At 48.5% G+C, this 24,821-nt stretch overlaps 1 protein-coding gene across 1 annotated transcript; it reads left to right on the top strand.

Moving 5' to 3' along the window:
- Positions 1–2,179: 2,179 nt before the first annotated feature.
- On the top strand, positions 2,180–24,328 carry LOC101603719 (cholesterol side-chain cleavage enzyme, mitochondrial). Its single transcript, XM_004666641.2, has 9 exons — positions 2,180–2,520; positions 9,295–9,450; positions 12,107–12,306; positions 13,583–13,786; positions 15,959–16,113; positions 22,178–22,344; positions 22,625–22,703; positions 23,348–23,545; positions 23,975–24,328. The coding sequence occupies exons 1-9, from the start codon at positions 2,252–2,254 to the stop codon at positions 24,104–24,106; spliced, it is 1,560 nt and encodes a 519-aa protein (XP_004666698.2). The 5' UTR covers positions 2,180–2,251; the 3' UTR covers positions 24,107–24,328.
- Positions 24,329–24,821: the final 493 nt, after the last annotated feature.

Here is a 24,821-nt window from a genome sequence, read left to right as displayed (position 1 = left end):
ACACCTCTCCAAGTGCTGCATTTATGTCTCACTCCTCCCACATTTTCTCTGCCGTGTCAAAGTGCACTGTCCACGGTGACAATCCCTACTGTTGGATTCCATTTTCGTTTTAAATATTTTATTTATATATTTACATATTTATTATTTATTTATTTATCTGACAGAGAGAGAGAGGAGGGGAGAGAATGGGCATGCCAGGGCCTCTAGACACAGCAAATGAGCTCCAGATGCATGTGCCACTTTCTGCATTGGCTTGAGGTGGGTACTGGGCAATCAAACCTGGGTCCTCTGGCTTTGCAGGCTGGTGCACCAACCGCTTAGCCATCCCTCCAGCCCTGGATTCCATTTGGACAAAGTTCAAGAACTTGCAAAATTGATTTGTGGCATTAATGATTCACTTGTGGAGTAATGATGCCTAAGGAGGGGGCAAAGCTACATCAAGGTTTATTTTGTGCTTACTTGCTAGTCAGTAAGTTGAGGTCTTCTTTTTAAAGACTTCTATTCAATAAAATGAAAGAAAACACCCACAAGTGTATACTTCAGAGAGTTTTGACATATGTAAACACATGGCTGAAGAAAGAAAATTCCTGAACTGGGTGTGGTGGTGTATTCCACCTCTGAAAGCAGAGGGACTTGAGTTCAGAGTTCTAAATCAGCCTAGGCAATTGTAGCAAGATTCTGTTTCAAAATCACAAACAAAGCACATTTCCAGCACTCTAAAATGTTCTCTTACGCCCTTGCCCAATCATTACCTCACAAACGAATCAGTAATACCACAAATCAATTTTGCGAGTCCTTGAACTTCACCACAATGAAAAGTCTACAGTGCATCCTCTTTTGTGTCTGACTCCTTTCTCATGTCACATTAAAGACTGAAAGACTTTTCTTCTTTTTTTGAGACAGGGTCTCACTCTATAGCTCATACTGGCCTTAAACTCACTATATAGCCCAGATTAGCCTTGAACACATGGTCATACTCTGCCTCAGGCTCTCAAGTACTGGAATTATAGGTGTGAACTACCACACCTGGGTCAAAGTCTTTCCAAACTTAAATTTTTTTTTTTTTAAATGAGAGAGAGAGAGAGAGAGATTGAGAATTAGCATGTCAGGCTTCTATAGAGCCACTGCAATTGAACTCCAGATACACGTGCCACCTGGTGCGCATGTGCCACCTTGCATGTCTAGCTCACGTGGGTTCGGGGAGTCAAACCTGGGTCCTTAGGCTTCACAGGCAAGCACTGAACCTCCAAAGAACCTGGGTTAGATTCCCCAGGTCCCACGTAAGCCAGGTACACATGGTGACGCATGCATCTGGAGTTCATTTTGTTTGTGGTGGCTGGAGGTCCTGGCATGCCCATTCTCTCTCTCTCAAATAGATAAGTAAATAAAAATTTAAATTAGAAAAAAATTAGGAAGAGTTGGGTGTGGTGGCACATGCGTTTAATCCCAGCACTTGGAGGCAGAGGTAGGAGGATCTCACTGAGTTCGAAGCCACTCTGAGAATGCAGAGTGAATTCTACTAAGTCAGCCTGGGGTAGAGTGAAACTCTACCTGGAAAAACAAACAAACAAACAAAAAATAATTAGGAGAGTTGCTGGGTTTGGTGACTCACGCTTTTAATCTCAACACTTGAGCACTTGGGAGAGAGAGGCAGGAGGATGGATGTGAGTTCGAGGCCACCCTGAGAGTACATAGTGAATTGAAGGTCAGCCGGGGCCAGAGGGAGACCCTACCTCTAAAACTTCAAAACAGAAAAAATAAAAATAAAAATAAAAAAGGAAACTGCACAAAAGTAGTTTATAAATACCCATATTTTGCCCCCCTCCAAATAATGTCTGCTGCTCCCAAGCTGGCAAGGTAGTTAGATCTTCACCTGTCACCCCAGGCTGTCCCTTATCTTGAAGGATGTTTGCCAGTGTTTGGACCCTACCCAGAGGGGCAGCAGGAAACTGGCTCAAGGGAGAGAGCATTAGGAATCTCGGAGTGGGCTGGAACCAGCACTGGGGATAGTGACGGCAGCCTCTGGTCCTGGGAGCCTGTCCGGCTGCAGACTGTGATGTGTCCCCTGACTCTGGGAGGGGCCGTGTGGGCCCAGCGGGCAGGAGGAGGCCGGAAATCGCTAGAGTGCCTCTTTAGCTTCCCTTAGCCTTGAGCTAGTGTTTATAAGTATGACCCTGGGGTCCAGGGCCAGATCCACCCGGCAGGCTCTGCTGCAGTGCAAACTGGTAGAGGGTGGCCGTGTAAGGACAGCATGCTGACCAAGGGACTTGCCCCGCGTTCAGCGCTGGTCAAAGGCTGTCAGTCTTTCTTGAGCACAGCTCGGCAGGGCTCGGGGTACCCCAGGCTGTTTACTGGAGGGGAAGTCAGCATCTCCACCGATGCTCCTCGCCCCTTCAACGAGATCCCTTCCCCCGGCGACAATGGCTGGATAAACCTCTATCACTTCTGGAGGGAGAAGGGAGCTCACAGACTCCATTACCGGCATGTTCAAAACTTCCAGAAGTATGGCCCCATCTACAGGTAAGCCTGGCAGAGGGCAAAGACAGGCGGCATGGGGAGGCATAGAGGCCTGGGCAGCCTTGCTATATGCATTCACTAGATCTCGCAAGTTCTCTGGGTCAGGCTCCAGACCTTTCCCTTCTAACTTATTTTTTTTCCAGGCTGGGGATGATGCTGGGAGAAGGGAAAGGCCCTCTTGCTTTTTAAAAAATCTAGTTTTTAGAGCTGGACGTGGCGGCTCACGCCTTTAATCTCAGCACTCGGGAGGCAGAGGTAGGAGGATCGTCATGAGTTCGAGGCCACCCTGAGACTGCGTAGTGAATTCCAGGTCAGCCTGGGCTAGAGTGAGACCCTACCTTGAAAAGCCAATATATATATATATTTGCAAGGAGAGAGAGGAAAGAGAAGAGAGAGAGAATGGGCATGCCAGGGCCTCCAGTCACTGCAAACGAACTCAAGATGCGTGCACCACCCTGTGTGCATCTGGCTTACATGAGTACTGGGGAATCGAACCCAGGTTGTTAGCCGTCTCTCCAGTTCCCCTCTCTTTGATCTGCCCTGGTGGGAGAGGATGCTGAGCAAACAGGCCTCCAGGTGCTTCCCTTCACCCGTTATCCTTTGACACCAGGCCCTTTCCCCCCCCCCCCCCCTTCCCTAAGGCAGGTTTGCACTGTCTAGGTTAGAGAGACTGAGGCCCCGGCTCCGGGTCTGCTAGTTAGATTTCCACCTGGCTAGTGCTGGCCTCACCTCTAAGCCCTCTGTGGATCTTGAGTAGCTGGTGTGTTGCCTTTCCTTTTCTTTCCTGAGCACTTCCTTCTGCGAGGAGGAAGGACCTGGTGACATTTGACCTCCGAGACCCCAGTCCGGCTTGTCTGGCTGTGTCTGCGGTCAGAAGTCTTCAGGCTGCTTCTGGAGTCTGTCTCTCCAGCAGCAGCTGTGAGAAGTGGGAGGTGCAAAGGGGTTAGAGGGGAGCCCTGCAGGGGCAGTACGTTTTTCCATCCATGACAGGAATCTATCCATCTGCGGAATCCTAAAGAAAGGTCATGATGGGGGAGAGTGTAGTTGTGATGCTTGGGCTGGCTTCGGGGCTGGGGTGGCGCTGGGAAATCAGGCTTGTCCGTGTTTGGGTGTCACTCCTTCCTCTCTCCTCACCCGTTTAAAGCCATTTAAAACTGCCATTGCAATTAATTCTTTTAGATAGTATCTTGCTGCTTAGCCCAGGCTGACTCATAGTGATTCTCCCGTCTCAGACTTTCAAGTGCTGAGATTACAGGCATGCACCACTACGCATAGTTAAAAGTTGTCAATTTTCTTTTTATAAGTTTTTATTTGTTTATTTTCAAAGCAGAGATAGAGGAGAGAGAGAGAGAGAGAGAGAAAGAGAGGGAATGAATGGGTGTGCCAGAGCCTCCAGCCGCTCTGGACTCTAGACGCATATGTCACTTAATGCATCTGGCTTTGCATGGTACTGGGAAACAGAACCTGGGTCATTAAGCTTTGCAGGCAAGCGCCTTAACCGCTGAGCCATCTCGCCAGCCTAAAATTGTCCATTTTACATTGCTGGTGGGAAGTAGGGGCCCCAAAACTGGCTGGGTCTTCCTTCCTTCGTCTGTGTGCCCTGTGTCCCATCCTGCTCCCTCCATGTTATACCTCTAATTATTTCTCCTTCCTCCCTCCTCCTTCCCCATTCCCTACCTCGCCCGTAGGAACATTTCTGTTTTCTTAGTGACTTTCATCGGAATGTTGTGCTATGTCCTTGAAGTTGGTGTTAGCACACATTTTATAATAGGGAAACCAAGGTCCAGGAAGTCACAGCTCATCAGGGCAAAGTCAAGGCTGGAAACCAAATCGTGTAACTTCCAGCTCTATGTTCTAGGGTTATGCCACATTTTATAATCTAGAAGTAATAAACTCCTGAAGAAAAGGAATTTAAACTACAACCTTCCTGATTTTTTTTTTTTCCATACGCCATGAAAGTTGTTTCTCTTCTTTATAGAACAGTTGAGGAAAATTCAGAGAGGCACAAATGAAAAACTGGAATCACGTCCAGTCTTTACTTGGATAATATCTGAGAACTACCAAGAATATGACTTGTATGCCATGTGATGTTGAAGACTTTTTTCCTCTTCTTGCTTTAAGATCATTTTATTTTTATTTATTTATGAGAGAGAGAGAGAGACAGAGAAAGACAGAGAGAATGGGGGCACTGGGGCCTCCAGCCACTGCACACAAACTTCCAGACGTATGCACCACCATGTGCAGCTGGCTTACGTGGGTCCTGGGGAATTGAACCTGGGTCTTTAGGCTTCGCAGGAGAGTGCCTTGACAGCTAAGCCAGCTCTCCAGCCTCTAAGATCATTTTCATGGCAGCACATGGTAGGCATAGCTATGTTTTAAAGTCAATCTTTACAACATGGAGCACTGGCTGAGCCCATTCCTGGGGATTTTTTAACTTTCATGATGCTCCGATGAACATCTATGTTTCAGGCCGGCTGCTGGCTGTTGATGTCAGATCATTGCCTTGGGCTACAGTCCCAGAAGTGAGACTGATAATACTAGTGATATGCCAAGGACTTGCAAGCTATAGCTGATGTGGGGCTGGTTAGTGGAAGCTGGAAAATCACCGGGGGGGGGGGGTAGGAAGGGGGTGTTGGGTGGTGGTTTCCGGGAGGCCCTGAGCAAACCAAGGCCAAGGTTTGGGAAGGAAGGCCTAGCTTGATGGCTCTGTGAGGGGTGAGGGAGAAGGAGGGCAGGAGGGAGGGAGAAAGGGGAGAAGGGGGAAGGGAGCAAGAGATAGAGAGAAAGGGGGAAGGAAGGAAAGGAAGGACTAGTGAGAAAAACAGGGAGGGAGGAAGAAGGAGAAAAGGAAGGTTAGAGAAAGATGAGGAAGGACAGGTAGAGGAAAGGCAGGCGAGAGAAAGAGGAAGAAGGAAGGAAAGAGAGATGAAGGAGAGGAAAGAGAGATAGGTTAAGAGAAAGAGGGAGGGAGGAGAGGAAGGGAGAGAGTGATGTGGGGGACAGAGAGGGCGTGGACACACCTGGCTTGTATGATCATACAATAATTTCCCTTAAAATATGTCTTTTGAACATATTTATTTATGGGGCTGGAGAAAAGGCTTAGCAGTTAAGGCGCTTGTCAGCAAAGCTAGAGGACCCAGGTTCAGTTCCCTAGTACCCAACATAAGCCAGTTGCACTAGGTGGTACATGCATCTAGAGTTCCTTCACGGTGGTTAGAGCCCCTGGCATACCCATTCTCGCTTTTTTCTATCTGCCTCTTTTTCTCTCTTTCAAATAAAAAAGTAAAAATATTTGAAAAATATTTATTTATTTATTTATGAGAGACATAGAATGAAACAGACAGAGAGAGAATATGGGCCTGCCAGGGCCTCGTGCCACCGCAAATTAACTCCAGTTGTACCACTTTGTGCATCTGGCTTTACTTAGCTATTGGGGAATTGAACTCTGGCCATTGGGCTTTGCAAGCCAGTGCCTTTAACCACTGAGCTATCTCTTTAGCCCTCAGTTAACCTTTCTTAGGTCAAAGGTAGATTCTGACCAGGAGTGCATGTGGGCTTTCCCATTTTTGTTTGTTTGTTTTTGTTTTGTTTTGTTTTGTTTTGTTTTGAGGGGTAAGCTTACACACAGAGGTTCATCTCTGAAGTCTATCCTAGGCTTCTCCCAGGACTGCTGTCCTCAGCTTTCAGAGCAATCTTTCCCTTGTCTTCATCCTTCTGTGTCCCTGTCTGAATCTCTTCATAGAAGGACACAGGTCACATGTAACAGCTGTGTGTTATTACAGACTGTCTGCCAAGTGCTTTATGACCTTTCGTTGCCTGCCCACTGCACTTATTCTTGGGGCCTGATGTTCATTGCAGTGTGTGTGTGTGTGTGTGTGTGTGCGCGCGCGCGTGCCAAAGGACAACCTCAGGTGTCATTCCTCAGGCACCATCCATCTTTCCTTTTAGAGGCATGGTTTCAGTCTCACTCTGGCCCAGGCTGACCTGGAATTCACCATGAAGTCTCAGGGTGGCCTTGAACTCATGGTGATCCTCCTATCTCTGCCTCCCAAGTGCTGGGGTTAAAGGCGTGCACCTCCACACCTAGCAGCTTTAAATTTTTTTTTAAAACTTATTTATTTATTTGAGAAAGAGAGAGATTGAGAGAGCAAGAGCCAGAATGGGTGCACCAGAGCCTCTAGCCATTGCAAACAAACTCCAGACGCATGCACCACCACACACATCTGGTTTACGTGGGTACTGGGGAATTTAACCTGGGTCCTTGGGCTTTGCAGGCAAGCATCTTAACTGCTAAACTGTCTGTCCAGTTCTTTTAAAAAAACTTTTTTTATTGGCAACCTCCATCCATATACAGTGTACTTTGATCATATTCCTTCCCACTCCTCTTGCATGTCCCCATTTCTATCCCCTTCCATTGAACCCCTTTTTTCCAATTAGTCCCTCTTCTATTTTGATATCCTTTTTTTTTTTTTTTTTTGCCTGATCCCATGGTCCAAGACAACGTATTGATGGGCCTAATTTTATGCAGGTAACAACAGCCTCTGTGACTTCATAAATGCAACCACCACCAGAACATTCCTCCCCAACACTTGGCTCTTGCATTCTTTCTGCCACCTCTTCTGCAATGGTCCATGAGCCTGGGAGGGCGTGATAGAGATGTTTCAGTCAATGTTGGACACTCCACTGTCTCTTCTTCTCAGCACTTTGATGAGTTTTGAATCCTCCCCAACAGTTAACCACCATTTGAAAAGAGAAGCTTCTCTAAACTAAAAGAGAGTGCAGCATTACTATATGGGCATAACTGTAAATGCTTAAATAGTATTTTTTGGCAGCCATAATACAATCATTTAGACAAACAATTGCAGTAGCTTCCCCTCTAAGGTTTGTTAGCTTCCCAGCAGTAGGCAGTTGACTGGATTTTCACTGTCAGGCGTAAATTCCCTCCCGTGGTGCAGTCTTTGCCTGGCTGGCCAATTGTGTGGCTTGCAGGGTCCACTGCTGATTAAGACTGTTGATGTTCTTTTCCCAGCAGTCTGCATAGAACTTTCCAGTGCTATGACAGTTAGTAAGCAGGGAAGAGCCTTCCAGCTCAGCTCCAGCTAGATATCTCAGGGTCCTGCAACTGATATGTGTGGTATCTTATTTTTTTTATTAAATATTTTATGTTTGTTTATTTATTTGACAGAGAAAGAGGGAGAGAGGGAGAGAGGGAGAGAGAGAATGGGTGTTCCAGGGCCTCCAGCCACTGAAAACAAAGTCCAGATGCATGTGCTCCCTTGTGCATCTGGCTAACGTGGGTCTTGGGGAATTGAACCTGGGTCCTTTGGCTTTGCAGGCAACCACCTTAACCACTAAGCCATCCCTCCAGCCCGCGGGTCTTACCATCTCGTTCTGGCGGGCAACCTAGACCATTGGCAATAGCCTACATTGTTTGCAGGGAGGTTCGGGGATTTCCTGACCAACACCTTACCTCGAAGGGTCGTGTCCATCCCTGGCACTGCCTTCTTTTCTGCAGTCACCTATAGCTTCTAACTGTATTATTATTTACTCCCACTGCATACTAAGATCCAAACTCTTTCTTTTTAAACTTTTTTTCTTTTTCTTTTTTTTTCTGAAAGAAAGAGAGAGAGAGAGAGAGAGAGAGAGAGAGAGAGAGAGAAAGAGAGAGAGAGGGAGGGAGAGAGAATTGGCTCACCAGGGCCTCAGCCATTGAAATTAAACTCCAGATGCTTGTGCCACCTAGTGGGCATGTGCAACCTTGCGCTTGCCTCACCTTTGTGTGTCTGGCTTACATGGGATCTGGAGAGTTGAACATGGGTCCTTAGGCTTCGCAGGCAAGCACCTTAACCACTAAGCCATCTCTCCAGTCATATATATATATTAATTAGATAACTAAGAAGTAGGTTTTCATGTGGCTTATTCATAATATCTTTAGTTTTCATCAACCCTCTTCTCACTCATTCTTCTCCACCATCTTCCTCCCATGAGTCTATTAAACCATCTTCTCACCTCCAGTCTTCTGCCTCTCTACTTACCTATCTATTATCTCCTTCCCTTAAGCCCTCCCTTCTCCTCCCTTCATCATGGCCCCTTTCTAGCTTCCTGGCCTCTAGTACTGACTTACTCCAACTCACATGCAAACCTAAAACTCTGAAGCTAGGATCCACATATGAGAGAGCACATGGGGTATTTGACTTTCTGAGGCTGGGTTACCTCTCCTAGAATAATCTTTTCCAGATCCATCCATTTCCCTGCAAATTTATAATTGCATTTTCACATGGGTCCTGGGGGTTGAATTCAGGCCTTCACTTTAACATAGTTCACGAGCCCTTCCTACATTAAGTGCAGGATGACCTTATAACCCTCAAAAATCCTAGGAGGCACTGGATAGCCTAGAACACAGAGGTCTGAAGGCAGTCACTGTAGGGTGACATGGAAGCATGTGCCGAGGCTGTGGGCCTAGTGGGACAGGAAGAGCCAGTGTAGGACAGAGACCTGACCATCTATGGATGGGTTTGGATTGTGGCTGAGGCTGGTCGTATAAGACACAGCACAGAGGCCATCACGACACGCATCATGTTTTGTCCTTCAGTAGTCCTATGAGACAGGTGCCACACCAATCTCCATGTCATAGACGAGGCGACTGAGGAGTGGGGTGAAGGGCTGTGCCTCAGGTCCCATGCAGAAAGCTGTGTGGTGAGGCCTGCCGACCTGGGGTCTCTGCAGTTGCCTCCCTTCTGACATCAGCCCCTTTCTTCCTCTCCCCTGCCCCCACAGGGAGAAGCTTGGCAATTTGGAATCGGTTTATATTATGGACCCTGAAGACGTGGCCCTGGTCTTTAAATTTGAGGGTCCCCACCCAGAACGATATCTCATCCCCCCATGGGTTGCCTATCACCAGTATTACCAGAGACCCATCGGGGTCCTGCTAAAGTAAGTTCCCTGCCAGCGCCCCCCCCCTCCCGGGTGTGGAAGGAGGTGTGAGGACTGATGGTCCATGGCGATGGCGGGGTTTGGGGGACTGCCCTGGCAATCCCTCAGGAAGCGACAGGCTGCAGCTCCTCATGGATAGTTAAAAACCTCACATGCAGAGTTTTCAGTTGTTGCTTTCATCAACGAAGGGCCACCGTTGTAGTCAGCGCCACCTTGCTGGGACGGACCCACAAACCAGACGCGTTTGTAGGAGGAAGGGTTCATTTCAGCCGACAGATACAAGGAGTTCCATCAGCGGTGGAAGAAGCCGGCTCTCTTTCACAGACCCAAGCACAGGGATACCACCACGCAGCCAGCAAGCACGAGCTGCAAGCAGCAGCCCCCACCCCCCCAAGAACTCACACCTCTCTGCATGCTTTAGGTTGGAATTCAGATCCACCCTTAGCAGGAATCTACTTGCTAGAGGCAGAAGCTGTAACCTGAGTCTATTGGGGGGACATACTTTCAAACTTCCACACCCAGCTGACTAAGCACCAGGCCAGGCGCTGGGTGCTCAGTGACAAATAGAGCCTGGAGGGACCGTGAGAAACAGGGAAGTCTGTGTGTTGAAGAGTTGTAGACGCTGTTTTCTACCAAGCTGCTTGTTGAAAAATTTCAGCGTCATCCAGGCATGGTGGCACATGCCTTTAATTCCAGCACTCGGGAGGCAGAGGTAGGAGGCTTGCCGTGAGTTCGAGGCCACCCTCAGACTCCATAGTGAGTTCCAGGTCAGCTGGTCAGGTCTTAGAGCAGTGGGAGCTCTCAAGCACTTCTGTGGAGTATAAACCAGGTGTCGTGTGGAAAGTAATTGGACATCATTTCCCAAAATTAACTATCCATATGCCCATGATGCCACATTTGTAACTTCAGGAACATATGCCTCAAAACATCTCCTCCCAGGGCACATGAGCTAGAATGCTTGCCCTGGTATTGTTTAGATTAGAATCAGGATGCCACTTAGATGGGCTGGGTGAGTGAATGACTCAGAATGAATAGACTTGGGTCCCACATTGAGATAGAAGTGTTCAGAGTGTATAACTGAGTTGCGGGGAAAGCCCTCCAAAGCCAGACAGCTGCATTAAGAAGTTGAAGACAGAATACATTTGATTTTGTTTTTGTTTCTGGTTTTTGGAAGTAAGGTCTCACTCTGGCTCAGGCTGACCTAGAATTCACTATGTAGTCTCAGGGTGGCCTCAAACTCATGGTGATCCTCCTACCTCTGCCTCCCAGGTGCTGGGATTAAAGACATGAGCCACCACCACACCCAGCATGTATATACATCTTCATATATATATGTATATGTATTTTAAATATATATTTTATTTATTTATTTATGAATGAATGAATATATAGACAAAAGGAGGTGGGGGAGAATGGTTGCACCAGGGCCTCTAGCCACTGCAAACAAACTCCAGATGCATGTGTTACCTTGTGCATCTGGCTTTACATGAGTACTGGGGAATCGAACCTGGATCCTTAGGCTTTACAGACAAGTGCCCTAACCACTGAGAAATCTCTCCAACCCATGTATACATATTTTGAAATACCATTTGGGGAAAAATGCAGATTGAATGAAACTATACACAGAGAGCAAGGAGGGGGGTTTCCCTGATGGGGTGGAAGGGTGGGCAAGAACCAAGCGGATACAGCCAGTTACTATAGAGTTTCTAGTTCTTATGTGGATAATGAGTTTGTACCAGCATTAAACACACACACAAACATCTCACAAATTACAAATAGGGCTTTGCATGGACTGATTTTTACATGTGTGTGTGTTCGTTGTTGGTTTTTCGAGATAGGGTCTCGCTCTAGCTCAGGCTGACCTGGAATTTATTATGTAGTCCCAGGGTGGCCTCAAGCTCCTGGCGATCCTACCTCTGCCTCCCGAATGCTGGGACTAAAGGTTTTCACTGCCATGCCTGGATACATGTGAGGGTCCCCCCGTCCCCCGCCGAGGTAGGGTCTCACTAGCTCAGGGTGGCCTTGAACTCATGGCAATCCTCCTACTTCTGCCTCCTGAGTGTGGGGACTAAAAGCGTGTGCTACCATACCCAGCTACATCTGAGTTTGTTTTTTTTTTCAAGGTAGGGTCTCACTGTAGCCCAGGCTGACCTGGAATTCACTAGGCAATCTCAGGGTGGCCTTGAACTCATGGCAATCCTCCTACCTCTGCCTCCCAAGTGCTGGGATTAAAGGTGTGTGCCACCACGCCCGGCTACATGTGAGTTTTGTGATAAATGATTCTGAGTAGCTGAAATCCTTCAACCACAGTGGAAATAGGGGCACTTTGGCAGTGCAGAAGAGGAGAGGTTGATCAGTTTTACCTTGCAGGACCGAGAAGGATGAGGCAGAGGGGTCCTTAAAGGCAAAGGGGAGAGTGGGCCAGGAAGCGAGGTGATAAGGAATTTCCGGTTCATGGTGGCGGGTGGTGGCAGCAGCAGCCGGAGTAGAGGACAGGTGGAATTTTGTTCTCTGTCACCTAGGCCAATTGGGGAGGCGGTCTGGTGATGCTGCAGGCTCTGGGTGCTAGCTCGGCTCTTTGGGAGAGCCGAGTTAGTGTTTCTGGGTGCCAAGCCTGGGATTCTATGATCATGGGGTGGGGCCCATGTTTCTCCAGGAAGTCAGAAGCCTGGAGGAGAGACAGAGTGGTCCTAAACCAAGAAGTGATGGTTCCTGAGGTCATCAAGAACTTCGTGCCCCTTCTGGACTCCGTGGCTCGTGACTTTGTCAAAGTCCTGCACAGACGTATCCAGCAGCAGAACTCTGGAAATTTCTCAGGGGACATGAGCGATGACCTGTTTCGCTTTGCCTTTGAATGTAAGGGGCTTGCGTGTGGCTGGTAGGGGCCTGGGTTGGGTAAAGCAATAGTCTCTTACTCTGAAACCCAGTACAGACACTGCTGAAGTCCTGACTGGCTTCTGGAACACACACTGCACTGTCAGTCACCCATGGGGTAGCCTGGTCTTTTTCATCGGACATTCATGTTGGGGGGGGATCCCTAGAATACAGGTCTTCCATGCTACTATTGTCCAGAAATCAGATGCTATCTTAGTTCTTCATGTTGCGAGTCTCTCTCTTCTCTATCCTGGAAACACACCTTTGAGGTCTGTCAGGAGAGAAGACCCCTAGGTGGTTGATCTGAGTTGGGCATTGGGGGGGATATGTGGGAGTTACCCAAACAGGGTCAGTTGGCATGGGGTCAGTGACAGTGTGTTTATGTTGCTTTACGGGGATCCCGTGGCCTCTAAAGGAGGATTGGAATGCCCTGGGCTGGTATGACATCCGCATCCAAATGATCCACATAAATGGGGAAAAGAGACTTGGGGTTTTTGTGACCTTTTAGGTCTAGCCAGTCTCAGTCCTGGATGGCCAATTACCCAACATATTATGTTCCTAGTCTCCCAAGTGAACCATCTTCGGAAGCATGGATCTAACCTAGTAAAGTGTAGCGGGAAACCTTTCTTGGAGGAAGAGTGGGCAGGACAGTTTTGTCCCAGCTCTGGTCCTCTCCTGCATCTCCTGGAGACCATGCTTCCAGTGAAGGCGTCTATTCCAAGATCTTCCCCTGGATTTGAGAACTAGCTAGAAGGGGAGCCCTTTTCTTGCACTCTGCATTCTTAGCCCTCGGGGGTCCAGGCCTCCGTGTTTCTGCTGGAGGGAAAGTGGGAAAGTGACATTGGGTGGAGACGCCCTGTGGGGTGTTTGTGTGGTGTGTGGTGTGAGCATGTGTGTGAGTGTGTGTGTATGTATGTGTGGTGTGTGTGTAGATGTGTGTGATATATGTGGGTATGTGTGTGAGTGTGTATGTGTGAGTGTGTGTGGTGTGTGTGTGGTGTGTATGTATGTGATATATGTGTGTGTGATGTATGTGTGTGAGTGTGTGTGTGGCATGTGTGGGAGTATGTGTGGTGTGTGTGTGTGTGTGTGTGTGTGGTGATGTGTGTGTGTGTGTGATATATGTGTGTGAGTGTGTGGTGTGTGGTGTGTGTGTGTGTGTGTGTGTGTGTGTGTGTGTGTGTAGGTGATCCTGGGAGCTGAGGCTCTCAGGTGGCCAGGCAAGAAGAGGATGCTCAGCCTCAGCCTGTCTCTGCAGCCATCACCAGTGTCATGTTTGGCCAGCGTCTGGGGATGCTGGAGGAGAGGGTGGACCCTGAGTCCCAGAAGTTCATTGATGCCATCTACCAGATGTTCCACACCAGTGTCCCCATGCTTAACCTGCCCCCGGGCCTCTTCCGACTCTTCAGGACCAAGACCTGGAGAGACCATGTTGCTGCCTGGGACACCATTTTCAGTAAAGGTGAGAGCTCTTCGGACTGGGCTCAAGAGGTGAGAATACCAGGCTGGGGGAGAAGGTGCCACTTGGGAGCCTCAGTCCATTGAAGTTTGTCAGTGGTGGGGGGCGGTCTGGAGATGGCTTAGCAGTTTAAGGCGCTTGCTTGCCTGTGAAGCCTAAGGACCCATGTTTGATCTCTTTCCAGATCCCATGTAAGCCAGATGCACAAAAGATGAGGCAAGCACAAGGTCGCACATGCCCACTAGGTGGCTCAAGAGTTTGGCGTTCAATTTTGGTGGCCGAGGCTCTGGCATACCAATTCTCTCTCTAAAATTAAAAAAAAAAAATTAAAAAAATTGTCAATGGGCACAAACTTGCCATGGAGGAGCCCCTCTGGTGGCAGGGATGAGTGTCAGTAAGGCCCCCAGATGCCCTGGAAACTGCGGGCTAGTGGCTGGCTATTGGGAATAATTCAATTTTTTTTTTTTTGTAACCAAAACTTTAATCCCAAGGATTCTCACAAACATGACAAATGACAGCATGAAAAAAATAAATCTTGCACAGTAACTCAATAGTCCAGCTCTACAATGTACCCTTAACTGACAGACATTGGTATTTTGAAATTTTCAAATGTTACAAATGTATATAGTGATTACATACAGAACTTAGGATCCAGACCAAGGTAAACCTTCTTTTAAGTTTTTCAGATTCTATACCAACTAGGGAACCTCTGCCCAGTTGGGATTTTTCCCAGCATCTCTACTTTCATGAATGGCTCAGCCTTTTCTCTTTACCTGGCCTATGTTCATGGCAGCTTGTAAAGACTTATATGCAGCTGCACACTGGGAATAATTCAATTTTTTTGTTTATTTTTATTTATTTATTTGAGAGCAACAGACAGAGAGAAAGAGGGAGAGAGAGAGAGAGAGAGAGAGAGAGATAGAGAGAGGGAGAGAGAGAGAGAGAGAGGGAAAGAATAGGCACGTCAGGGCTTCCAGCCACTGCAAATGAACTCTAGATGTGTGCGCCCCCTTGTGCATCTGGCTAACGTGGGTCTTAGGGAATTGAGCCTTGAACCGGGGTCCTTAGGCTTCACAGGCAAGCGCTTAACTGCTAAGCCACCTCTCCAGCCCTCATTTTTTTTTTTTTTAAAAGTTCTAAGTACAAGAAAGATGGACTTTCCTGTAAGGTTTCATCTTTCTTTTTTTTTAATTTTTTTTTTAAATTTATTTATTTGAGAGCGACAGACACAGAGAGAAAGACAGATAGAGGCAGAGAGAGAGAATGGGCGCGCCAGGGCTTCCAGCCTCTGCAAACGAACTCCAGACGCGTGCGCCCCCTTGTGCATCTGGCTAACGTGGGACCTGGGGAACCGAGCCTTGAACCGGGGTCCTTAGGCTTCACAGGCAAGCGCTTAACCGCTACGCCATCTCTCCAGCCCTCCAGCCCTCATTTTTTTTTTTAATTGGAGAAATGGGATCAAAGATATCCATAAGATGTTTGTTACTAAAGTAGCTCGTGATCCAGGGGGCTGAGGCTCAGTGCTAAGCCATGGCTGTGCTGGCGAGAGGACGGGAGATGGAGAGGGGAAGGGCAGGCAGAGAAGGCTGCTTAAGGTGTGTTGGGCTCCAGTGCTACCCTTGGCACTGATACCCATGTAACCTTGGGCAAGTGACCTACTGTCTCTGCACTCAGCGGCCTTCTCTGACAACGTAAGGTTGATATTACGCACCCCAAAAAGTTGTGTGGTCAAGAATAAAATGGCAAAACATATGAAAGACTCAGTACCGAGTAGATGCTCAGTAAAAACAGTAGCCTAGGTCTGAAGAGATGGCTTAGCGGTTTAAGGCGCTTGCCTGTGAAGCCTAAGGACCCATGTTCGACTCTCCAGATCCCATGTAAAGCCAGCCGCTCAAAGGCAAGGCAAGCGCAAGGTCTCACATGCCCAGTAGGTGGCGCAAGTGTCTGGAGTTCAATTGCAGTGGCCGAGGCCTGGGCACCCAATTCTCTCCCTCTTCCTCTTTCTCTCTCTGTAAAATAAAAATAAAAACAAAACAAAACAGTAGCCTATAAAGCAGGAGCTCCGGAGTCCCATCCCTTGTTCCCAAAGATGGATGGCCATCCCTCCCTCTCATCTGCAGGAAACCTTACTCTGTTTTTTGTTTTTTTTTTTTTCTTTTTTCCCCTGCCCCTCAGCTGAAAAATACACCCAAGACTACTGGAACTTGAGGAAGAAGCGGAACTTCAGCGAGAACCCTGGGGTCCTGTACAGCCTCCTGGGCGGGAACAAGCTGCCCCTGGAGAACATCCAGGCCAACATCACGGAGCTGCTGGCGGGAGGGGTAGACACCGTGAGTGTCGCTGAGCACCCCTGGAGCCTCCCTGTGCCCAGGCCTCCCCTTCCCTGCCGCTTGTGCTGTTCTTTGAAGTCTGGCTGTTTGAGGAAAGTCTCCCCATAAGGGGTGCACCTCCCTTTCCTGGCACTAGGTCCTCGGAGGGTGATGTCAAGGCCTTGTCACTGCTCATTACCCACCAGCCATGGGGCAGGATCTGAGACAGGCTGTCCTGTGTAAAGGAAGGGAATTGTCTGGGCAAAGGTGGTAGGGCCTGGTCTTGCGTAGATCCATTGGTTCATTTTTCTTGTTGTTGCATTTTTTTTTTTTTTCAAGATAGGGTCTCCCGCTAGCGCAGACTGACCTGGAATTCACTATGTAGTCTCAGGGTGGCCTCGAACTCATGCTGATCCTTCTACCTCTGCTTCCTGCATGCTGGGATTTAAAAAAAAAAATTTTATTTATTTATTTCAAGTAGAGACAGGGTGGGATGGACCAGAGCAGGGACAGAATGGATGTGCTAGGGCCTTTTGTTACTGAAATGAACTCTAGCATCTGGCTTTACCTGGTGTGTTAGTCAGGGTGCTCTAGAGGAACAGAACCGCTAGAATGAATTATATTAAAAAGGGACTTTATTGGATTAGTTCACGGTAGTCCAGTAGCAGTTTCAGGCCCGAGAATCAAGGAACCCGGTAGCTGCTCAGTCCACGTGGCCAGATGCCTCAGCAGTCCCGATCTGGCACTGGAGACCTGGAGGCTTCCTGAGGAGCCGCTGGGTTTCGATCCACGTTGATGCTGGTCTTCAGTCCACGCTGAAAGGCAGTGAGCAGCTCTGGCAGCCAAGTGGAAGGAAGCACGTGTTGGGATTTTTAAAAATATTTTATTTATTTATGTGAGAGCAAGAGGAGGAAAAGAGGAAGGGGGAGAGAGAGAGAAAGACAGAGGCAGAGGCAGAGACAGAGAGAGGAGGCAGGGAGAGAATGAGCATTCCAGGGCCTCTAATGAACATATGTGCCACCTTGTGCACCTGGCTCTACATGGGTCCTGGGGAATTGAACTCTGGTCCTTTGGCTTCGCAGGCATACGCCTTAGCTGCTAAGCCATCTCTCCAGCCTGATTTTTGTTTTTTTTTAAGACTCGGTCTCACCGTTTAACCAGGCTGGGCTCAAACTCAAAGCAATCCTCTTGTTTTATCCACCGAAGCGCTAGGGTTAAAGGCAGGAGCTGCCATACCTTGCTCTGTGGGGATTCTTGAAAGATGAGAGGCTCTATGTGAGGCCTGTTCTGTGCAAGTTCTACTGCTGGAGGCCATTTCCCCCAGTCCCAAACCCCTCCCTCTGCAGGAGGATAAGCCCCATTGGGAGCCCGGGGAAACTAGAAGGGTCTTAGTAAACTTGGAGACAATACAATTAGCCCTGGGCACTATATTTCAGGACCTTTGTAAACATTTTATTTATTTAGAGAAAGGGAGATTGAAAGGGGGGGATATGGACACACACTAGGGCCTCCAGCCACCGCACAGTAACTCCGGACACATGAGCCACCTTGTGCATCTGGCCTATGTGGGTACTGGGGAATCGAACCTGGGTCCTTAGGCCTTGCAGGCAAGTGCCTTAACCGCCAAGCCATCTCTTCAGCTCTTGTCCTCCTCTTTAAAAGACAATTGTAACTGGGTCAGGATCCATGCCAGTGACCTCCTTTGGAGCCTACCACTTCCTTAAAGGTCCTATCTCTAAATGTAGTCAAAACGTGAGGCACTGGTGGTTGGGTCTTACGTATGTGGATCTGAGGCCGCACAGTTCAGCTCTCAGCAGCGAGGCAGTGGTGAGAACACATCTGTCACATGTCACAGGGCCGGATGACAGAGACAAGCACAGCTATTGACAGCCAGGAAGGGGAATGAATCACATAAAAATCGCTATCACTTGAATGGTGATTAGGTTTGGGTTCTCATCATGAGATAATGACTCCATTAGGTAGGGAATGTTGATTCTGATCAGATACTTTCTCCTGCCTAGGGTGGGGGATGGGCAGCCTCATCAGGGGTTGGTGTGCCTGAGAGACTTGCTGTTCTTGAAATCTGAATCTTGATCATATCTTAGTTCCTTTTATCTTAGTGTCTTCAGCCTTGAAAGGGAAAGTTAGGGCAAACCAACCTTGTATTTCCAGGTTTTAGACAAATATTCTTGAAATGATCATTGAGCAGAGTTATCACGAATTTGACCCAAAGTTGAAGGTATTGTGTGAGGGCAGGAGTTCTGTATGGATTCCTTTTTTTTTTTTTTAAATTTTTGCTTATTTATTTGAGAGCGACAGACAGACATAAAGAGGTAGAGAGAGAGAGAGAGAATGGGTGTGCCAGGGCCTCCAGTAACCGCAAACGAACTCCAGACACGTGCACCCCCTTGTGCATCTGGCTTACATGGGTCCTGGGAAATCGAGCCTTGAACCAGGGTCCTTAGGCTTCACAGGCAAGCACTTAACTGTTAAGCCATCTCTCAGCCTCTCCCTCCTTTTTTGAAAGCAAAGATATCAGGCTTTTATCTTGTATTTAGTTGCTCACTGAGCATCTGTAGGCCCATACAGAGCCTGTGCTTTGAGCAAAAACAGAGGCTAAAACCTCACTACATGGAGGGATGCGCTACTATCTTCCTTTTTAAGAATTCTTTTGTGCATGTGCGTGTATGTGTGTTTCAGGGTAGGGTCTCACTCTAGCCCAAGCTGGCCTGAAACTGACTCGTTAGCCTAGGCTGGTGTTGAACTCAAAGTGATCCTCCTACCTTGGCCTCCTGAGTACTGAGATTAAAGGTGTGTGCCACCATGCCTGGCTTATCATCCTTTTTTTTTTTTAATTTAAATTTTGATTTTTTTTTTTTTTTTGAGGTAGGTTCTTGTCCTCTAGCCCAGGCTGACCTGGAATTCACTATGTAGTATCAGGATGGCCTCGAACTCACAGCAGTCCTCCTACCTCTGCCTCCTAAACGCTGGGATTAGAGACGTGTGCCACCACACTTGGCAATCATCCTTAAAAAATTTTTTTTCTAATTATTTATTTGTAAGCAGAGAGAGAGAGAGAGACAGAGAGAGAGAGGGAGAGAATGGGCATGCCAGAGCTTCCAGCTGCTGCAAATGAACTCTAGTTGCATGTGTAACTTTGTGCATCTGGCTTTCCATGGGTACTGGAGAATCAAACCTAGGTCCTGAGGCTTTGCAGGCAAGCACCTTAACTGCTGAGCCATCTCTCCAGTCCCATCATCCTTTTTTTTTTCAGATAAGGAAATGGGGGCACAGAATTTAGTAACTTGGCCTAAGTCAAGCAGCTAGCTAGTCATGGAATATCTTTTTTATTTTAGTTATTTAGTTTGCATGAATGTGTGTGTGTGCATGTACATGTCTATGTTCATCTGTGTGTGGGTGCCCATGTACATGTGTGTGTATAGAGGCTAGCAGTTGACATTTGGTGTTTTCCACAGTTGCTCTCTACTTTGATTTTTAACTTAAAATTCTGTGTGTGTGTGTGTGTGTGTGTGAGTATGGGCTCATCATTTCTATTGCTACTGCAAGAGAACACCAGATATGGGCTGGAGAGATGGCTTAGTGGTTAAGGCACTTGCCTGCAAAGCCTAAGGACCCAGGTTCTACTCCCCAATACCCATGTAAATCAGATACATATGGTGGTGCATGCATCTGGAGTCTGTTTGCAGTGGCTAGGGGCCCTGACATGCCCATTCTCTCTATTTTCTTCTCTTTCTCTTTCTCAAATAAATAAAAATAAATACAAAAAGAGAACACCAGAGGCATGTGCCACTCTCTGTGTCTGGCTTTACGTGGCTGCTGGGGAATTGAATCTGGGCCAGCAGGCTTCAAAAAAAGACACCTATAATGGCTGAGTCATCTCTCCAGTCCTATACCTTTTTTTTTTTTTTTTTTAGATTTTATTTTTATTTATGAGAGAGAGAGAGAGAGAAGAAAATAGAGAGAATGGGCATGCCAGAGCCTCTTGCCACTGCAAATGAACTTCAGATGCCTGTACCACTTTGTGCATCTAGTTTTATTTGGGCACTGGGGAATTGAACCCTGGCCTTCAGGCTTTGTAAGCAAGTGCCTTTAACTGCTGAGCCATCTCTCCAGGCCTGCCATACCCTATTTTTTGAGACACAATCTCACACTGGATATAGGGTTCACCAGTTTGGCTAGATTAGCTAGCCAACCAGCAAGCCCTGAGGGTCCTCCTGTGTCCCCCACACCAGTGCTGGGATCACAAGTGCTCACACCCAGCTTTTCTTTTTAAAAAGCAAATATTTTATTTACTTATGAGAGAGAGAGAAAGAGGGAGAAAGAGAGAGAGAGAGGAAGAGAATGGGCACACCAGGGCTTCTAGCCACTGCAAACGAACTCCAGACGTACGTGCCACCTTGTATGTCTGGCTAATGTGGGTACTGGGGAATTGAACCTGGGTCTTTAGGCTTCACAGGCAAGTGCTTTAACCACTAAGCCATCTCTCCAGCCCCTAGCTTTTTAAAAATGTGGGTTCTGGGAATCAGAACTCAGATTTTCATGCTTCTGTGGTAAGCATTGTGCCCATTGAGCTACCTGCCCCCAGCCCCCAGACCCCCTTCTTAAACAAGTGTGACCTTGGGTGTCTACTCTGTAATAGACAGGCTTTGGGAGCCTTGAGACAAACACACATGACTGAAGTTTTGAAATGGTTCAGATTTGCTTTCTGGGTGGGGACAGGAATTCCAGGAGAAGAACTAACATAGGGAAGATTCCTGGGTTTTGGTAGCTACGTGCAACTCCGGGAAGTTGGAACACTAAGTGTGTGTTGGAGAAATTAGTGGGGGTCGATGTGGTGGGGGGCATTGCTGGAGAAATAGCAGACTGGTGTTGAGGGGTCCCATAGTTCAGGCCAGAATCTTTTTTATTTTTATTTTTTGGTCTTTTTGACGCAGGGTCTCACTCTAGCTTGGGCGGACCTGGAATCCACTATGGAGTCTCAGGGTGGCCTCGAACTCACAACGATCCTCCTACCTCTGCCTCCCGAGTGCTGGGATTAAAGGTGTGCGCCACCATGCCCGGCTCTGGAATCTTTTTTTTTTTTTTTAATTATTTTTATTTATTAGAGAGAGAGGCAGATAGAGAGAATAGGCATGCCAGGGCCTCCAACCCCTGCAAACAAACTCCAGACTCATGTGTCACCTTGTGCGTCTGGCTAACATAGATACTGGGGCATCAAACCTGGGTTCTTAGGCTTCACAGCCTAAGGTCAGCCTCCAGTCCTGGTCAGGTCAGAATCTAAAGATTCTGCAGAGCCAGGCAAGGACCTGAGAAGGGACTAGGTGACACATTTCTCATTTTTGCCCCTGCTGGGAGGAAGGAGGTATCCAAGCCTCTTTGATCCTTGGTAGGATATGCACCAACAATCCACATCTCAATGTCAGGGATGTTGATCCAGGCTGGAGTCTCAGTCTGTTACTTGGAGGAATCTGGGATTGTTGGGCTCAAGATGGGTCCAGTAGCTGCAACCTTTCTCTTATTTTGGCATTAGTTTATTAATCCCAGTGCATCCCTCAGACCATTTGTAACAAAGATAGTAAACAGATCTTTGGTGGTATGTGTTTCTGGACCTTTGAGTATTCCCTTAAGCTCTGATGCTGGGAGTGAATGCTCAGGCCTAGGGGCTTCACCAGGCAAGCAGATGTTCACTGTACATGCACTTGAAAACCAATGGCAGCCGTTTGAGTGGACAAGTTGTACGCAAGTAAACATGGCTTGTGCAAGTCTCTGGAATCTTCTGGAAGATGGCATTGGCTATGTAGCTGACACTCTACGGGTTGGCAGGTAGATGGGTGCTGGTGACATGCAAGATGGGGACAAGGGCAAGAGCTGCATTAAATATCCCTGCCTGGGCACTTTCTCAGAGTTTGTCTTTCAAAGATGTTTTGCTCTTGCAGATGGTGGTCTTGGAGATAGGAATGAGGGTCAGGGAGAGAGAGAGAGGTTCTTGAATGCATGTCACGGACCTTGAGGTACCTTGGAATAATAAGTTTTCTTTGTTTCTGTACACCCTGCATTCCACCAGACATCCATGACCCTGCAGTGGCACCTGTATGAGATGGCACGCAACCTGAAGGTGCAGGAGATGCTGCGGGCAGAGGTGCAGGCTGCCCGGCGTCAGGCCCAGGGAGACACGGCCACAATGCTGCAGTTGGTCCCACTTCTCAAAGCCAGCATCAAGGAGACACTGAGGTGAGCCCAGTGTACCCATGTCTCTTCCCCACCCTCATCCCCTGGGGAAAAGGTTTCCAAGGATGGGCTGGCAGAGGAGCTTAGAAGCAGGCTGGGAAAAGTCTGGAAGGGATAGGTGGGACTTGGGAGATGGGAACTGAGCCAAGTCCTGCATCAGTATACCCTTGGGCCAGCCAGTTCAGGTGGGGAGGAGATGTCATACTCAGTGGTAGTTGGGCTGGAGGTTATGACCTACTCTAAACTCTGGGGCCATCAGTTTCTGAGGACTCTCTTTCCATAGACTCCACCCCATCTCCGTGACCTTGCAGAGGTATCTTGTGAATGACCTGGTGCTTCGTAACTACATGATTCCTGCCAAGGTAGGATCCCTAAGGCTCTGTCAGACAGAGGAGGTGGGGGGCCAGGCTCTAAACAGAGGGGTGGCCATGAGAGTGTCTATCCTGCTCTTTCATCTGTCACTGGGGGGGGGCACTTGGGGAGAGTCAGGGAGTTCTCAGCTGTGGCAGTCTCTTTGTAAACATATTATTTATTTATTTAAGAGAGAAAGAGGGAGGGAGAGAGGGATAGAAGGAAAAGAGAGAGAGAGAGAGAGAGAGAGAGAGAATGGTCATGCCAGGGCCTCCAGTCACGGCCTGGGTCCTTAGGCTTTTCAGGCAAGTGCTTTAACTGCTAAGCCATCTTTCCAGCCCAGCTAAGGAAGAGTTAAGGTTGCATGAAGTGGACCTGATGGATCATGAATGTTGGAGCCCAGGTTTGGAGGTGGACCTCACAGTCTGCCTGGGTTAAGAGAAGAGTACAAGTGCTGAGAACAAAAAAACAGGAAAGGTCTTTGGGTTACTCCAACCTTGTGTCTTCACTTTCAGCTGGGCTCTCAGAAGGTCTGTTCTTTTCAATGCCACACAGAGATCAGGATGTCCTGTCTTGGGTAGCTGGCGAGTCTGGGGAGGGGCCTAAAGAACCAAGAGGAACTAGGATGAGTTAGACCCTGTTGCCTTGTTCCCAGACATTGGTGCAGGTGGCCAACTATGCCATGGGCCGAGAACCCAGCTTCTTCCCCAACCCGGATGTGTTTGACCCAACCCGCTGGCTGGAAAAAGACAAGACCACCACTCACTTCCGGTACCTGGGCTTCGGCTGGGGCGTGCGGCAGTGTGTGGGCCGGCGGGTCGCGGAGCTGGAGATGACCATATGCCTGATCCATGTGAGTGGGCCTTGGGGACATGTGGGCGCCCTGGACTCTCTTTGGCCCTGATCAAGTCCCCAGTCCTCCTCCCGAAATCCTATAAGCCCCAGGGTGTTCAGGATTTATCTGCTTTCACAGTTTCCAGCTGTCTCCTCTTTTAGGCTAACCCACTTATCACCCACTGAGCATCTGTCCCCAACTGTGGTAATGGGGCAGGGGGTGTGTGTGAGAGGTGCCCCAGACTAGTTGAGCTCAAGGCCTGCATCTAGGGAGCAGGGTGCTAAGGGCCCATTTTCAATGTGGCCAGGGCTCGACTCTGGAGCCAGTGGCGTGCCCCTTGGATCACACGCAACCCATCCTTCCTGTGGGCGGGGTGAGGGGTGGTGTGTGACCCACGAGAGATGGATCTTCTCCTCCGGTCCTTAAGCCTCCTTCCTCTTTCCTCAGGTGCTAGAGAACTTCAGAGTTGAAATTCAACAGTTCAAAGAGGTGGGGACCAAGTTCAACCTCATCCTGATGCCTGAAAAGCCCATCTTCCTCACCTTCCAGCCCATCCAACAGGACTCAACGCACCCATGACCAGAGAGGGCAGCACCCCCTGAACCCCAGTTATGTGGGGGTGGGGGAGGAGAGGAGGAATGGCCCAGTGGGGCCCTGGGGACCTCTATTCCTAGTGTTCTGCCCGACCCTCGTTCCTCTTGGATGGTTCTCAGCTCTCTGTGGCCCCTTGCCCAGCTCAGCTGGGTGCTTCTCTCTTCCTTCACTTACCTAGGAAGGCAATAATAAACAGTTGAACTTGCAGTCCTATCTTCATTTCTATCAGATCCACAGGTGTTCCTTCCTTTTGCAGTAATGCAACCCGAGTCCTGGTCACCAGTATGATGAGGGACATGCGGAGGGGACCACAGGTAGCCAGCCAGCTATGACCTATCCATTCCAACAGGTCATGAGGCAGCAGGATCTGCTCTGAGCTCCCTAGGGTTAGAGGTGAGGTCTGCCAGGGGAGGAGCATTATCCTGGGTCCGAAGCTACCAAAGCAGCAGGAGGGGCCAGAGGACCCAGGGAGCCCTGCTGTGAGCACAGGGGAGCCTGAGGGGTGTGCAACCTGCCTTGCACTCACTGGGACTCCCCCCCCCCCAACTCCCCATGTGAGGTCATGGAGACTTCTTCCTAAGCACAGCTGGTCTTGGGCATCATGGCCGGAGTGAGGTCTGTGGGTGAGACACGGCGTAGATGAGGAAGGCAGTGGTCTGAGTGTGATGCTTCCTGAGGCTGGGAGGCCAGCACACTCCCC

Source organism: Jaculus jaculus, chromosome 10, assembly GCF_020740685.1.
Source record: "Jaculus jaculus isolate mJacJac1 chromosome 10, mJacJac1.mat.Y.cur, whole genome shotgun sequence".
Classification (NCBI taxonomy): domain Eukaryota; kingdom Metazoa; phylum Chordata; class Mammalia; order Rodentia; family Dipodidae; genus Jaculus; species Jaculus jaculus.
The sequence above is the reverse complement of the archived record's forward strand: the minus strand, read 5'-3'. Positions and strand labels throughout refer to the sequence as shown.